Source organism: Mycteria americana, chromosome 3, assembly GCF_035582795.1.
Source record: "Mycteria americana isolate JAX WOST 10 ecotype Jacksonville Zoo and Gardens chromosome 3, USCA_MyAme_1.0, whole genome shotgun sequence".
Lineage (NCBI taxonomy): Eukaryota > Metazoa > Chordata > Aves > Ciconiiformes > Ciconiidae > Mycteria > Mycteria americana.
Window position 1 is genome coordinate 27,908,323 of NC_134367.1, and position 17,507 is coordinate 27,925,829.

The following is a 17,507-nucleotide window of genomic DNA, read 5'->3' on the forward strand; positions in this document are numbered from 1 at the left end:
GTTCTGGCATTAATTTTCTCTTCTGTAAGATAAAAATTTCTCTTTTGTTCTCTTTGTTCTCTTTTCTTATTTTCACTTAGATCCCCACAATTAAAATATTCCAACATTCCGAGCAATTTCTTTTAGCCATAACTTTAACTTAACAGTACTTTTTGTGTGGAGACTATAAATAAAAGATGAGACATTCATTGACAAATGATTCTGGGTTTTTCTCTGGCCAGATTTTTGTTGAGTAAATAACATGTCTTTGAGACACAAGTGATACAATCAGAGTATATCTAAGATTTGAAATTCTAAGGATAGGTAGAAAGTGTTAACTTGCAAGAGAATATGGTTATCAAGCTAAAGATTGGTTAAATATGGCTATCAAGCTAAAGATTTTGTTATTTTGATGAAATGATTTTTCATTCAAAAATTTCTGATTTTTTGAAATAAATATTTTTTCTTAAAATATTCATACGTATTTATTTCTTTAGTTTTACAAAATTTGAGAAATACCTGGGCATTTTCTTCTTTAGCTCAGATATGTTTTCAGGCACCATTTCATTAGAAAATCTTCATAGGAATTTAAAAAATCTGTTGTTTACCTGTGTAAAGTGGTGAAGGGCTTTTTGCCAGTTCTAGGACCTTTTACTCCAAATGATCCAAATATTTGGATACATTCAAAATAATATCCAGCTGGATTTATTTTTGAATGAAAATAAGCACTGGGAGTTTTCAGTAAAGATAAACCCAGTAGCGAGCAACGGATATTAATGGAGATAGAAATGGCTGTGAGAAGACAGGGTAAGATTTTAAGAGCAATATGGAATTTAATGCCTTTTGCATGTGACAGAAATTAAAGCATCTTAAAGAAGCTTCTGGGCTTCTTATCCATCAAAAAAAGCCAGGTGAGGAATAAGCATTTCTTATCCAGTCTATAAATATTGAAAATTATCTGAAAGCTGTGCTTTAATTGGGTTTTGTTACCTCTAGCTGCTTTGGTATTCTAATATTTCCACTAGCAACTCAGGAGCATAGAAATGACATTCTCATGCCATTGTTTCTGCTTGGTCATAGCATCATTAGACATAGAGTTTAAATCACAACATATTTGTTCCTGCATACATAAATTGTTGTGCCGCCATCACTCTGGTACTTTGCCTCTCAACATGTTTCACAGTCTTGGAGGTCTGATATCCTGACCTCCTTCTCCGTTCCTGTTGTCACTGTAGTGACAACAACTTGTAAGCTTGTGCCCTGCAGTCACAGTTACTGCAAGATAATTTCTCCCCCACTCCACCTCCAAAAACGCATTTTTTTTCCTTTTCTTCTGGACTGCATAGAGGACCCCATCTCATTCTCTGATGTTAACAAAACTGATGCATGTCATTAACCTGGAGAGTGCAGTATAAGAAGGAGAGTACACTAAACATTAGCTTAACTCAGCCCTCACTGTAAGATGCATTGCAACCTACTGTTGCATGTTACAATGGATTAAGGCCAAGGCAAATTTAGCCTTCCAACCCAAAATTTGTCTCACAGCTAAAATTATATTAATCTCTCAGGCTATTCCTTTTACCTGACAATAAGGTTTTTTTCTGGCTGTTGGATATATTGGATAAAATAGTATTTAATTTTATTTTATTGAATATATTTTCCAAAACCAAAAATCAAGTATTCAGCAATGTCAGCATTAAGAATTTAAATAAAGAATGTAATAAATTAACTAAGTTAAAATCTGAGTTTAAAAAAAAAAAAAAAAAGAAATTATATGCAAGGTTGAATTTCCTGAGCTAAGCAAAAAATATGCAAAATCTGGACTTGGCTCAAGTTTTGCTTTGCACATAGGGACAGAATTTCACCCACTATATCTCTATCTCTGCTAGCTATGTTGGAAGCTTTATGGTGTCTTTCTGTTTTAAGCATCCAAGGACCAAATCCAATTAAAAATATTCTGTATGGGATAAGCAACTTGTGAAAACAAGACTCACAAGCAGCATGGAGAAATCAATAGGAATCTGTTGTTTACTCCTGCTTCCAGTGCAGAAGCAAAGGGCATCCGGTGAAGCCAGCAGGTGTATGCTTGTATGATTTATAGTTTATTTATTTTTACTAAGTACCAAGTCAGCTGCTGAGTTTTGTATGGCAAACTGGTTTTGATGTATTTTAGTGAAACTCCTGAAGTTAGACCCGTAGTCCAGTACGTCTCTGGACTACAGACTAGTTATTTGTTCCTCTGGTCTGCTGTCCAACATGCTCCATAGCTCCTCTCTCTCCTTCATCCTAGATTGTGATCCTACTCCATAGCTCCTCTCTCTCCTTCATAGATCGTGATCCTACTCGACATCTGAGACGAAAAAAACCAAATTCACTTCTCAAACGCATTGAAAAGTCCCTACAGAAGATGATCAGACATAGTAGCAACAGGCATTTTCCAGAGAAACTATGGGCAGCAGCCAAAGGCTTGCTCTGTTGGTTTCTCCGGAAATCAAGTGGGAACTGAATGCAGAGGGAGTGCCAGATCCCGGGAAAAATGCCGCAGGACCACGTCTCATCTAGGCGCAGTCCAGCTGAGCCGTCACGGCAAAAAGAGAGATGCGAGCAAAGGGTGTAACAACGGCAGCGAAGGAAGCTCGCGGCGGGGGAGCTCCATCAGCTGCTCCTGGCCGACAGAGGCGGGCAGAGGAAGACCCCGCATTTACCGCCGGGGGTGACAGCCCTGCCCCGCCGCCCTTTGCCGAGGCCTTGTCGGCACGACGCCCGCCCGCAGCCCGCCCCGCGCGGCCGGCGCTGCCGGGGGCCGGGCCGCGCCGGGGCGGGGCCGGGGCGGGGCGGGGCGGGGCGGGGCGCTGTCCCCGCGGCGGGTGCTGAAGGGGCGGCGCCGCCGGCACCGGCCGCCCGGCGCCACCCGCTCGGCGCGGAGCTGCAGCCGCCGGCGGCCGGCCATGGCCGCGCTCCTCTGCCTCGGTAAGTGCCGCGGGAGGCGGGGAGGGAGGCAGCCGCCAGCCTCGCCGGGACCCTCGCTTCGCCCTGCGCCTCCTGGCCTCTCCCCTCCGCGGGTTCCCCTCGCGGCTCCCGCCCCTTGCTCCTTCTCCTGGGGAGCCTCAAGGCGGGGGCGAGCGGGTCCTTGGCGGGGCTTCGCAGCAGCCTGCGACGTCCAGGCCCTGCGGCTGGGCGCAGACGTCTTCGGCCCGGCTCCGGGTGGCGTGTCTGAAGCGGGAGGTAAGGCAGGCTAGCAGCGCCAGCACCGATAGGAAGTTGGACCGGCGAGGAGACCCACGGATGGGATGCCTTGTCTAAATAAACAGCCACTTGTTTGCTAAGTGGAAAGCGTTTAGTGCTGGCAGTGCTACCCAGAGGGCTATTGACATTTCCCTTTGGGTCTCAATGGCGAAAAAGGGAAAATCAACAAAGCTGGTACAGAAGGAGTTGGTAGAAGAGAATACATTGAGACAAGTATCTTTTAATTTCTTCTATTCTCCTTTTCCCCTCTCTACATGTTGTATACATGCTGCTTCTCTCTTTAACATCCCACTACTCTAAACTCATATTCCACTGTTAAAAACATTCTGTAGGTACTTCTGCCCCAGGTTTTGTTAGAATAAAGTTGTCCTTTATCACTTTTCAACTATATTCAAACTATATTTAACTATAGTTTGCCTTTCTCCTTTGGAGCTAGCTATCTTGCTGCTCTTGCAGTTGGATAAAAACCACAGCTTGGTTTCCCATTATTCATTATTATCTGCCAGCTAATAATTCTGAAATCTTGGGAGAGACACTGTAATTCCTCCATTCCTCAGTTCCCAATCTGCAAAATGAAGGTGCTAAAATGTCCCTTTTTTGCCCCTTTTCACTTTAGACAGCAAATTATTCAGAACAGGGAGTTTTACACCTACCCGGTAAATCAATAGACACCTGTACAAAAATACAGTCACCTGTAGAAATCTAAATTTATGTAACTTCATATCAAAATGGATCCCTCTAAAAGTTTTAGCTACAAACTAACTCTTAGATGCCCTGAACTCTTCTAAGTAGAAACAGTCCCTGAGTACTCCAAACACTAGAGTAAATAACTAAAGTGAATGACTAAAGTAATAACTGCCAATTTAAGCAATTGCATAAGCTACAGTGCCCTGGATTCTAAAATCATATAGGCCCATTTGTTTCATGTAGGCTTGCCACAGTATGTCCCCTGGGTACTGCGGAGGAAACAAAAGACCATCCACAGTACATCATTAGATCCGGAGAAGCCCTTTCTTGGATTGAATTAGCTTCAATCATAGATTATGCCACTCAGCTCTTTATTTTGCAAAAGCATCTCCTCCTTTTTGTGGGCACAGTTTCCAGATGGGCTTGAAATAAACGCACTCCAAAATAATCCTTACAAAGGAGCAGGAGCTGCTAATTGGCTGTTTAATCAGTCCTACTTGGACTATTCATTTTCAGCCACTGGTTCTGAAAAGCTGTCTTAACAGGAAGGAGACAGCATAGAGTCTTTGCGCTGCGGATCCTAATCAGATGCGTAAATCTTCCGTCATGTTAGTACCTACAAAATAGGTAAATGGTTATCCAGCAAAATACCCTTTCTTAAAAAGTTCCTGGGTTTGTAATTTTGCATTGTCTTATATATGCAGTCATTTTCACCTGTAAGGTATATGGCAACCTTTCTTTCTCTGTCATCTGAATAAATAGTGAGTAATTTCACAATTAGAAAGAAATTTTGGAGACAGTCCCAGGACTAAAATGTTGTCATAATGAGCCAAAATTGTCCCTTTGGATGGGCCAGCTGCACATTCCTCAATGTCAAGGAGCAGGAGCCATCTCTATTGATCAGTCTCCCAGGCTGACTGGCAGAAGCAGCCTAAAAGAGTGTTTCAGGCTGAAAATCACTGATCTCCCAACCAACCATGCATAGATCTGACAACTGGCAGGAATACGCACAACTGGGAAAGGGTTAGCACCAGCTTCATTCACCTCCTTATGGTAAGCACATGTGGCCTCTTCTGTGTCTCTGGGGCACACTAGATGCTATTGCACCTGTCAGTTGTAAAGTATTAAATGTTGCTTCATCTTTATCAACATGCGTCCAGAAAGTGTTCCCAACGGCAGCACTATTGTATCACAGGTATGCGTCATTTCCAGAATGGATGGCATCACCTCTAAACAGTAGTGGCTCTTTAAGATTATTAAGAGGGATATTTGATATTTCATTTCTTATTTCTCAAATGTATCATTGGAAACATTTCATTTCTCTGGATAAGGTCTGGACGAGCCCTGAGGGAATATTTCATGCCTCTTGCAGATGATGTTTAAGGATTTAAACAGTGCTGGAAATTCCTCAGATTCCACATGAACTTGCCTGAACATAAGGAAAAAAAGGAGACGTGGTCTAGAAGATGCTGTGTCCTTCAATAGCTAAGGAAAACACTCCCATCAGGTGTTCAGCAGCTAGTTTGATAAGGCCTGAAATCAGTGTCTGAAACTTAATTTTATAGAAAATTAAGACACATGGTTACAAATTAGAGGTTGTGTTACCATGGGAATGTTGATGAAAGAGCTAAACCCCAAATTATTTGTCTTTTCTTAGCAAGGCAATTTAATTTTCTACTGATAAGCCAGAGGTGGTGCTGATTTAAAATTCTTTACCTTGAAACCTCATATCAGTCTTCAGTTTCAGAACTTTTTTATGCAATTAACATGGTCTTTAGGTTCAGTGCACTCAGGAAGGCAGATAAAGACAGAAATGTTGGGTTTGCTTTCAAGAAATGATGCATCTGTGAAGTAAAACAAACAGGGTGAACAGTATTGTATTATGAAATAACATCTCATTTATTAACTAACAGTTGTGTAGCTGTCAAATGTCTTTCACATGGTCTATTCACAGGAATTCCTGTGTAGTCTCTAGCTTGATGAAATTGCAGTCCAAATAAAATGCTGTTTCCTCTGAATTTTTTGCTGTTTTCCTTTCTATAATTTATTATGGATCTCAGAACTGCACTCATTTCTATATATCTATGGACTGATGTCATATATAGCTATGGTTGATATAATACTGGGGTAAAAACAATACAAAATATGCCACGCTGCAACTTTGAAAATTTAAAATTTAAATTTAATTTTCCAGTTGTGAAACTGAGGAAAAGTTTTATTCTGTTAAAAAGTGACTTGGTAGAAAATTTGAATCCAAAGATAAACTACAGTAAATTATATTGTTATAATCTAAGTGTAAATGAAAAAGCTCAGTAGAATATCTGTTGTATTAAATAGGCATTATGTTCTGTTTTTACAGTGTTGTTCATGTACTTCACAAGTATATCTACTGCCCAGACTACTGACTGTCTGCACTTGAGAGAGCAATGTATAAATGCTGCAAATGGATGTGAGAGTGTCTGGAATGTTGTTGAAGATGTCTGCAATATTTCAGGTAATTCTTTATGGTGTACACAGCTTTATTTTGAATTGCTGAATGGTTGCATATTCATAATTTATTATAATATTGCTGTGGTAACTGAATGAAGTCAGTGAGATTTCAAAGAGAATATGATGGCAGAAGACAGTCAACTTCTGAAATCCTTGACAGTAGCCAATACTATTTTCAGTAACAGTCACGCTGTCACTCCAATAAGGTGATAAATGAAATTTCTGGATTATGAACAAAGTCAGAGTCTGAACCAACACAAGAAGTCTGAATTCAGCAGAAATTATGGTCTTGTGGGATCCCATTAAACAAAGCCAGCATGCAGCTGGAAAAAAGTTCCAACCTTGCTTTCCATACTTTGGAGGAGTTGATCTGCCGCCTCTCTGGAAGCGTCCAATGTCAGGTTGGATGAGGCTTTAAGCAACGTGATCTAGTGGAAGGTGTCTGCCCATGGCAGGGGGGTTGGAGCTAGATGATCTTTAAAGTCCCTTCCAAGCCAAACTGTTCTATGATTCTGTGATCTATGATCTCACACAATACCCAAAACAATGTAGTAGTTACTTAGAGTAACTTTCAAATGTTGTATTAGAATAAGAAACAAATCAAATAAAGCATGCATCAAAGAAAGTTGCATTGTAGGGAAGCACATTGTATTTATTCAGTGAATAGTACCTACATGTCAGGGTGATTAACCTGCAGGGAGTGATGGTACAATAAAGTGCAGGTTACGATGTGACTAAGCCTCTTTGAATTGTTAAACAGATTCTCACATAAATGAAAGCAGAAAATCAGTCTCTGCCTCTCTTTATTGCAATTCCAAAGCTTGCTGCATCATTTCCAAGTAAAGAATGTTTTAAGTGGGGGAAGACCAGGTATTATAAGTTTGACCTGAAACTCATCCTAATCTCTGTTGTTGTTCAGACGATCTGTTCCTTTCACCGAAGGCCTATTATCTTCTTGAACAAATCTTGGGTATCAGTAACCATCTCTCTCTTTCTTTAAATCCCTCCAAGACCTTGCTGTTAAATGTTATTCATTTGCCAGGTGCTGTGAATATGGAAGGGAGAAGAAGACTGGCAGTACAGTGTGGTAGTGTCATTAGATCAACCTAGTAATGACACATTTGTTGACTGATAAATGTCAAGGGCCTTGATCTGCCAAGGCTACATCAGTACCAGCAAATGAAATGGGCCAGGGACTATTTTCTGGCCCTGAGTTCAACTGTCATGGGGTAGCATGTATCCATACAACTAAACTGTCTTACCCCCCGCACTGGCTGCACAAAACTGCCTTTTGGGAGTGACTCCAGCCCCACGCTATCTTCACAGTCTAGCTGGCTCGGTCCAGACCAGGTACCATGCAAAAGTGCAGCAGTATAGACACAGTCTCTTGCCATTAGCCTAGCCTATGCCTTGGTCCAGTTCACAAATGCAGCCAAGGGTATTTAGGTACATAACTGCCATTTCTAGCAACTTAATTCTGTAAGACAGGTTCTCCGTCACTGGGAATCAGAGGTATCTATATCTCCACGGAAACCTCCCTTCTCCTTATATTGACATTATTTGAACAAAACCAGCCATGTCGTGATGCCATAATCTGTTCTGAGCCTCAGCTGCAGCAGAGTTGATAAAGTGAGTGTCCCTCTGCCTGTCTTGACGTCAGGACCCAGTCTCACGTTTGGTCTGTGTGGGAAGCCAGGCAGCAGAAGATGCTGCCTGACTTCACGGTCAATAACCCATTGCTAGAACATTCACCTGCAGCGTGAGCTACCTGAATGCCTCTGTCTGTCTGATTTGTTGCGGAGGTTTGAACCCAAGTATCCCAAGTCACAAGGCAGTATTCAAAATAATTAGAGCAGAAAATTCTCTGAGGGGTCCTTCTTAGTGTGTCCTGTTCCAGATTCATATCTGCTTTGCATAGAATGGCTGAACGCTTTTAAGAACAGAGAGAGTAAATGAAAAATACATGATAACCTAATGGTTACAACAGTCCCCAAAGGAACTGGGCTTCAGCTCATGTTCTATTGAGTTTTTAAATATTTTATGTGAAGTGGAACAATTTCAAAAGATATGGCTGCTGTTTGAAAAAAAGTGTTGGAATATGCAGTACTTTCAGGCTCAAGACAGTGACCTAAAGATGAGCTCTCTAGAACCAAACCTCTTCCCCAAATCAGAAGTTGAATTTGCTCCTCTCACATCATTCACAAAGGTGTTAGCACCAAGACTACTTGATATAAAGATCAGGATTTGTACTGTAGCCTATTCTTCGTCATACCCTGCAACCAGATGAAGTGAGCCAGCACGATGACTTCTGTGGTCTCCCTTTGGATTTGTTGCATTGTCCCAGAATATGCCATTTCCCTCACTTTTTGTCCTATGTGCTTATTCTCTGATATTAATGGTATTTGTAACTGGGTCAGAAAAACCTTCTGCAAATAAACTCTTCTTGTGATTGCTTGTTTGTTTTTCCATCTGTACATTTCCTTAGGATAATAGCCTTTGGCAAGGACTCTCCAGCATTGCAGGGCACTCAGATATTGCGTTGGGTCTAGGACAAATTATTCTAAATGTGTTTATTAGGTGCCATGACCCCAGAGGGTGTAAACCCACAGTCAGACAGCTGATGGTACCTCTCAAAGAGCCCACAGAAACAGCAACAGAAAATCTACTAGCAGCATTATTAGTAAGAATAACATTGTACTCTCTGTCAAAAGTACCCTACATGTCCAAGACTAAAAACTTAATGGATAAGCTGTATGTATGAATGGAAAAGGCCCTTCAGTGCTGAGCAGCAGTGTGTTAGCTGGAGGCAACAGGCAATGGGGCAAATATTCCTTTTGCTAGTTTCATTATGAAAAACCTAACTACAAATGATAATTATACTCCTGCTCTGTGGTATGAGTTCAGTAACTCAGTCCCTCAGGCTGTAACCTCCAAGTTAAATGTGTGCATTATCAGGAACTCCATCTTTTGTTCTTCAGAGCAGGTCTGGGGGTACTCTCCAGATGACTAAGTCACTCCTTTCTCTGTCAAACAGTCCATCACTGCTCCCCTACTACTACAGCAGCATTTTCAGAGTCTCAGTTTATAGTCCTCTGAGTCCAATCCTTCTTTCACTTCCTTTTCTATGCCAAGATGCACTGGAAAAAGAAGGGGGTGAATGAGTCACCTTCCAGATCAGGATGGAAAAGACTGAAACATTTAATTTTGATGGAATCAAAAGTTTTCACTTTGAAGATGTCAGAAATGTTTCATCATGGCAGAATGAAGATTTTAAGGTTTGGGTTTTGCTGGTTTTTTTCTTCTTTTAGTTCACTGATAAAAAAAATAGAAATTTCTGAGCTCTGATTTAACCATGAGTATACATTTTCTTAATTTTTCAGAACTGGAAGCATCTGGGTTCAAAAGAAAAAAAAATCTCAGATTCCTCAAATATTAAGGAATCACATTTTGAATTTGATTTGGAAGTAAGAGTTTATTTTTCTTAGAGAAACAGGATCATTGAGGTTGGCAGGGATCTCTGGAGATCTAGTCCAACCCCCCTGCTCAGGCAGAGTCAACTGCAGGCTGTCTTCCCAGATGGTGTCCAGTTGGATTTCTAATATCTCCAATGATGGAGGTACCAAAACCCCCCTGGGCAACCTCTTCCACTGTTAGACCACCCTCATATTAAAAAAGTTTTTTCTGACCTTTAAATAGAATTTCTTTACTTCAGTTTGTACCTGTTGTCCTGTCACTGGATACCACTGAGGAGTCTGTCCCTGCCTTATTCACTCCCCTCCCATCAGGTATTTATACACATGGATATGTGTATTGGTACGCCTCTGAGCCTTCTCTCCTCCAGGCTAAGCAATCCCAGCTCTCTCAGCCTCTCCTCATAGGACAGATGCTCCAGTCCATTGATGACATTTGTGGCACTTTGCAGGAGCCACTCCAGTATGCCCATGTCCCTCTTGTCCTCAGGAGCCCAGCACTGGACACAGCACTCCAGATGTGGGCTCACCAGTGCTAGAGGGGAAAACCCAGTACTTTCCTCTGCAGTCTTCAGATGCAATTCCCACTGAGATGACTGAAGAGCTGACTGTGCAAGAACAGAGATTGTCACCCTGGACGTGTCAGCTTCTACTCTGTCATGTTTCTGTCTGTGGTCCCATGAATATAAATTACATACGTATAAATAAATCGAATTATGAATAATGGCTGCCAAGTAGTAGGTCAGAGAGCATTTTTTGTAAATGCCTTGGAAGCATATGTATAAGCTAAAATATATTACCTAGAACTAATCAATGGTAAAGCAACAATAATTGAAAACCAGCAATAAAATATTTTCTGCTGTTCATCACAGCTGAATCAACACAGTGTACAAACAGACCAAAACTGATAATAGGTTATTTCCACACAGCTTTCAAGAGGCCAGGCAAGGGAACCCCATAAATCTGATGTGCTTCCTGATTCTGTCTCTGCCCTTTGTATGTTCATAGCCCCACAACCTACCTCTCACCCCTGGTTGTCAGCTGCTGTGATTCAGCACAGTGCGTTCACCGCGCACAGGGCCGCTCTGAACATAGCCCCTGTACCTGACTCCTAACCACAACTTGTTAGTGTCGTGAAGACAGATGAGCTAAGTGAGGCCGGGGTGCTGCATAAAATATACTGGGGTTTGTGTTTCTTGTTCTCCTGCCTCTACTCACCTCCACCCTTGAAGTGTCCTCAGGACCTTGAAGAAGACAGTCATAAATTTTGTAAATTAGCTAATTTTTACACAAGCCCCTCCTGATCTGTGTTGCTCTTCTTTTACCCCTGAAATTTGTCCTCCTGAAATTGTCTCCTGAAATTCTTTTATTATCCCTTACTCACTTGATAAAATATGGAGTAGAATATCCACCCACCCGTCTCCATGGGCCTCCCTAGTTCCCATTTCACCACATACTTTTCACCCTGTCTTTATGCTCAGGGAGTGTCCTATGTCTATGACCTTCAGTAGATCTTCTGAGCTCCTTGGCTACTGGAAAAAGAAAGAAATGTGAGGGCTAAGGGTCAGGGTCATGCTCTACTTCTAAAAATGCAGAAGGCAAGTTGGAGATGGGATTGGAGGGATACAGGCAAGCCTGGGCACCATCACTTCCTCCTTTGCCGATACAAGAGCTGAGGTGGGAGCAGAGGCTGGGAACTGTAGCTCTTGCTGCACTGTGACATCGCCCTGTAGCAGTGCACATTTTAATACATCGCCAAACCCTCCTTAGTCAGCAACAGCAACGGGAGAAAGGGCAATGCAGACACTGTGCGAAAAAGGATTTTGGGGTGGCAGGTTGGGGATGTGCACTCTGGAATAGCTGATACTCCTTCCTTCAGGCACAGGCAAAATGCACTGTTTCCTCTTACAGGCCTTCACCTACACTGCTTTCCACTGATATTTGGGTCAACAACATATAGATGGCATTAATCGCATTAAAGCTTGTCCATGGCGGGGATGACATGTGGCTACTAGCTTTGCAGTTTTACTAGAGTACATGGTCTCTGCTGCTCCGTGCTAGTCACAGGGAAGCAGCAAGGCAAGAAGCCAGACATCACTGTTGATAGGGCGGAGACAATAGCATATGTGCTCCGTAGATTAAAAACAATCCTTGTGCTGCCCTGTGACCAGCCTGGACCTTAAGAGCCACATACTCCTTATGCTACATATTGCGAGATACTTAATATCCATGAAGCAAAGAGAGGAAATGTGCTGGTTTGAGGACCTGCATACCTGTTTTGACAAGGTAGACCATAGCTTTCACAAAATAAAACTTTCTTAAATGGTATTAAACTGCTTCTTATGTAACTTTCTTAAGTAACTTGTAACTTTCTTAAGCAACTTGTAACTTTCTTAAGCAATAATAAGTAATGAAGTACTTTTAAAACCATTAGTCCATAAAGTAGAGCATTGATTGATTTATCTTTGTACCACAAACTAGTACATGCTCTTTATTTTTGCTACATATACATGGAAAGTATGATCTGACAGCCTGTCTGAGTGTCTTTGTCATTGAGTCCAAGTGCACATGCAAGCAATGGGCTTGAAACTGGATTGGCAAACTAAGGTTTCTGCATTTTTTTTATGTTAACTTCTCTCTCATTTTTATTATAAAAAAAATTAAAAATCAGAATATTCTTGGACTACTTTAAATTTGTTGTCATTGCCAAACTTAGGCAGTGAAGTTGTTCTATAGGGCAGCAGTCCAAGGGCGTATCCAAATGGCCAGGCATATGTAGGCTCTGCCATCCTCATGTGAGTGAGGGATCTGAACCAGAGATGAGACCCCGCAGCATGGGGTTAGCATCATCATTATCACAGGACTGTGCCTGCCCTCTCACATCCCCTCTCTTACTCCGTTACTTGGCAGTACCTTAGCCTGCACTGTGAATTCCTGTCCCTGTATCAGGTATCTCATTTCTACACGGGACCAAGTTGAGTATTTCAGTGCTCCGGTTCAGGATGTGCTCCTAGAATCCTGTGCACATTTTTAGTTTGGTCTCTGTACCTCATCTGCCTAGAATAAAAGGTATGAGTTTAAGGTTTTACGTACTTTGGAAATGAGAATAGAAACAGATGTTCTGGCAATGGGTCAGATCAAATAAAAGAAGGCAATATCATACCCACAACTTTATTATATCAGTCTGAATATTATTTAAAATTTGTAAATTATGACAGGTTTTCAAAGAAAACTAAGTTCAAACCATCTTCTCTTGGCAAAACATATTATTTTTGTGCTTCAATTGAATTGTTTTATGTAACCATATCCCTTAAGCGTTCATAAACATTAACAACATTATAATTTTAATGGTAAGTTCTAGGTAATAGATGCAAGGCAGAAGATGCTATTGGATGTAACAGAATCATCCAGGTCCTGGCTGACGAATACCCGGAATTTAAAAACTGTGCCTGCACTACAGATGATCTCTGTAGCATCGCGACTTTGCTTGGGAAACAGTGCAGCATTGATAGAGGTAACTAAACATAAAGATTTAATTATGAAGAACAAAAAGAAATATATAATTTTTCAACCCTCATTTTAACTGGATTCAAGTTTCTTTGCATATTTCTCAAATCTGATAATTCCCCCCCAAATTAGTTTTGTCTTCTCCATGATATTCACACACCAACATGCATATGAAAGCAATACCATATGGGCTTTAAAATAAACAAAACCAATAAAAGGCATGTGAGAAATTCAAATGGTTTTTAAAGCTCTTGCTCAATGCAGTGGAAAGCAAGAGTGAAAATACTATGTGTGTTGAGGGCTACTTGTTGCTCAAGGAGGCTTAAGCGCCACTGGATCTATGTTATGTATAGAGAGCCACGTCCAGCCACCTTGTGAATGGGAGTGTGGGTGAATGGGGATGCACAGCCGTGCAGTTGTGTCACACTGTGTTACAGGAGCATCTTCACTACATCTAGGAGAGGTTACTGGATGTGGGAAACACAGTTACTGCCTTCATAAAGCTGTACTTAATATATTAAGTGCATCCTTTTTAAAATTCCATTGTAATCAATGGGCCCAACTCCTTTAAATTTATTTTTTGTTATCCTGAGAACTCTTTTCCCTTCAGAAAACCTATTTCTATAATTGAGAATTACTTGGTGCCTGAAAGGCTTGCAGTTTCTGATCCAGTCTCCTGGAGCAGTGATTAGCAAAGCTGACATGAGAGAGGTAAAATCAGCCAGTGAATGAGAGTTTGGAAAGTGAGCCCCGAGCTTGATTCTCAGCTCTGATTCATCACTCCCTGCTGGCATCAATCAGCGTACATCATATAGCAGTAGAATATATGGCTTTATTGAAGCAGAAATAATAGCATCCTGATCCATTACTCCTTGCCCCAAACAAGAAGAGTGGGTATCTAAAACCTGATGTTGATGTCATTAGAACAGTTGCTTTTGCTTCGAGCAAAATGAAGTAATTATATATTTTTTGCTGATTGCGATTACATTTCTCACCAGGATAGCAAAAAGTTTGGATGGAGTTACACTAGTTATCGGTTTTACCTACAGATGATAGCTTATGGTGTTGGTAGATACTTTCAGGAGCAATTCTCCCTGTCTATCTTAAATGACTATTTTAGGTAATGAATGAACCATCTTCTGGAATTGCTGTTCTCTCTTTACGAATTATGCATCGAATTAAGATGATCACCCATGATATGTCCAGTCTGTAGGTGGTTAAAATTATGAAATGAATCCCTTGATGCAGTAATTTTAGTGAGGGTTTCTTGTACTACTGTTAGCAGTTGAATTGTTAAAGTAGACTGTATTATACAGCTACCAGGACACAGAGAGCATGAGGAATATTCATTAGTCTGCAAGGCTCTGAAATTATTATGTATTTACATACAGCTCAGAATGAAACTAGGGCTGTTTCAGTAATTTTATTGCATTAAGACAATTATCCTTTTCCTGAGTTTGTTTTGAGCTGACCAGGGATGATGCTCCATCTTCCATTTGATTTATATCTCTGTTTGTACCTATGTGTACAGAATATTTGGAAACTTCCTCAAGATCAGATACTGAACTGAGTTTTAGGCAACACAGAAACCCCAAAAACCAAAGACAGCCAGAAGAATTAGAGAATGACTGCAGTATTGCAAAACAACGCTGTCGAGAGGACCCTTACTGCTTTTTAGTGTACAAGAGCTTCCAGCGAGCATGCCAGGTGGACGCAGCAAAATGCAGGCTCCCGATGGTCAACCAGGAGTGTTTGTCAGCATGGAAAGAACTGAGGAAAACAGTGCTGGGAGAGTGCAAGTGCTCAGAACCGCTTCAGATGAGATGCGTTAAAATATGGAAGGGAATATTTAACAACCCTTGTTTACAATACTCTCAAGAGGGCCAAGCTTCAGCAGCTAGTGAAAATGATGGTGAAGATGATCATGACGATGATGATGATGACATTGATGATGAGAAAAATCAGGACATCGACACAGGTTAGTGGTATTCCAGAAGTCTGAATGCTTTCATACATAGCAGTAGTGTGCACAAGTCTGCGAAAAAGGTTTTCTTAATCATTTGCAGTTTGACATTGGAAACAGGATAGTTTTAACAGGTTTATTTAGATGCGAATGAATAATCTGATAGCAAAATGATGGCCTGAGTGCAAATACTATTGTCCTTCAATGTGTTAATTTGATACAACCTGATTCAAATCAGTCCCTTTTAGTATTACACTAGAACTATAAACAATATTCATAGAATCATAGAATCATAAAGTTGTTTAGGCTGGAAAAGACCTTGAAGATCATCAAGTCCAACCGTTAACCTAGCACTGCCAAGTCCACGGCTAAACCATGTCCCTAAGCACCACATCTACACGTCTTTTAAATACCTCCAGGGACTCAACCACTTCCCTGGGCAGCCTGTTCCAATGCTTGACAACCTTTTTGGTGAAGAAAGTTTTCCTAATATCTAATCTAAACCTCCCCTGGCACAACTTGAGGCCATTTCCTCTTGTCCTATGGCTTGTTACTTGGGAGAAGAGGCCGACCCCCGCCTCGCTACAACCTCCTTTCAGGTACTTGTAGAGAGCAATAAGGTCTCCCCTCAGCCTCCTTTTCTCCAAGCTAAACAACCCCAGCTCCCTCAGCCGCTCCTCATCAGACTTCTGCTCCAGACCCTTCACCAGCTTCGTTGCCCTTCTTTGGACACGCTCCAGCACCTCAGTGTCTTTCTTGTAGTGAGGGGCCCAAAACTGAACACAGTATTCAAGGTGCGGCCTCACCAGTGCTGAGTAGAGGGGGACAATCACTTCCCTACTTCTGCTGGCCACACTATTTCTGATACAAGCCAGGATGCTATTGGCCTTCTTGGCCACCTGGGCACACTGCTGGCTCATATTCAGCCAGATATCGACCAACACGCCCAGGTCCTTTTTCGTCGGGCAGCTTTCCAGCCACTCTTCCCCAAGCCTGTAGTGTTGCATGGGGTTGTTGTGACCCAAGTGCAGGACCCAACACTTGGCCTTGTTGAACCTCATACAATTGACCTCGGCCCATCCATCCAGCCTGTCTAGGTCCCTCTGCAGAGCCTTCCTACCCTCAAGCAGATCAACACTCCCACCCAACTTGGTGTCATCTGCAAACTTACTGAGAGTGCACTTGATCCCCTCATCCAGATCGTTGATGAAGATATTAAACAGAACTGGCCCCAATACTGAGCCGTGGGGAACACCGCTTGTGACCAGCTGCCAATTGGATTTAACTCCATTCACCACAACTCTTTGGGCTTGGCCATCCAGCCAGTTTTTTTACCCAGCAAAGAGTACACCCATCCAAGCCATGAGCAGCCAGTTTCTCCAGGTGAATGCTGTGGGAAACCGTGTCAAAGGCTTTACTAAAGTCTAGGTAGACAACATCCACAGCCTTTCCCTCATCCACTAAGCGGGTCATCTTGTCATAGAAGGAGATCAGGTTGGTCAAGCAGGACCTGCCTTTCATAAACCCATGCTGAGTGGGCCTGATCACCTGGTTGTCCTGTACGTGTTGCGTGATGACACTCAAGATGATCTGCTCCATAACCTTCCCAGGACTAAGGTCAGGCCTGTAGTTCTCTGGATCCTCCTTCTGGCCCTTCTTGTAGATGGGTGTCACATTTGCCAACCTCCAGCCAACTGGGACCTCCCCAGTTAGCCAAGACTGCTGATAAAGGTTTGAAAGTGGCTTGGTCAGCACTTCCACCAGCTCCCTCAGTACCCTTGGGTGGATCCCATCCGGCCCCTTAGACTTGTGTTTGTCTAAGTGGTGTAGCAGGTCCCTAACCATTTCCCCTTGATTATGGGGGCTTCATTCTGCTCCCCATCCCTGTCTTCCAGCTCAGGGGGCTGGGTACCTGGAGAACAACTGGTCTTGCTACTAAAGACTGAGGCAAAGAAGGCATTAAGTACCTCAGCCTTTTCCTCATCCTTTGTCACTATGTTCCCCTCACAACCAATGAAGGATGGAGATTCTCCTTAGCCCTCCTTCTGTTGCTAATGTATTTATAGAAACATTTTTTATTGTCTTTTACGGCAGTAGCGAGATTAAGTTCTAGTTGGGCTTTGGCCCTTCTAATTTTCTCCCTGCATAACCTCATAACATCCCTG

At 42.1% G+C, this 17,507-nt stretch overlaps 1 protein-coding gene across 1 annotated transcript in view; it reads left to right on the forward strand.

The window, feature by feature from the left end:
- Positions 1-2,927: 2,927 nt before the first annotated feature.
- Positions 2,928-17,507, forward strand: part of GFRAL (GDNF family receptor alpha like) — a 29,719-nt gene continuing 15,139 nt past the window's right edge. Inside the window, exons 1-4 of the mRNA XM_075497288.1 lie at positions 2,928-2,949; positions 6,272-6,406; positions 13,234-13,386; positions 14,911-15,357. Coding sequence (XP_075353403.1) covers positions 2,928-2,949; positions 6,272-6,406; positions 13,234-13,386; positions 14,911-15,357 — 757 coding nt within the window. The remainder of the gene's footprint in view (positions 2,950-6,271; positions 6,407-13,233; positions 13,387-14,910; positions 15,358-17,507) is intronic.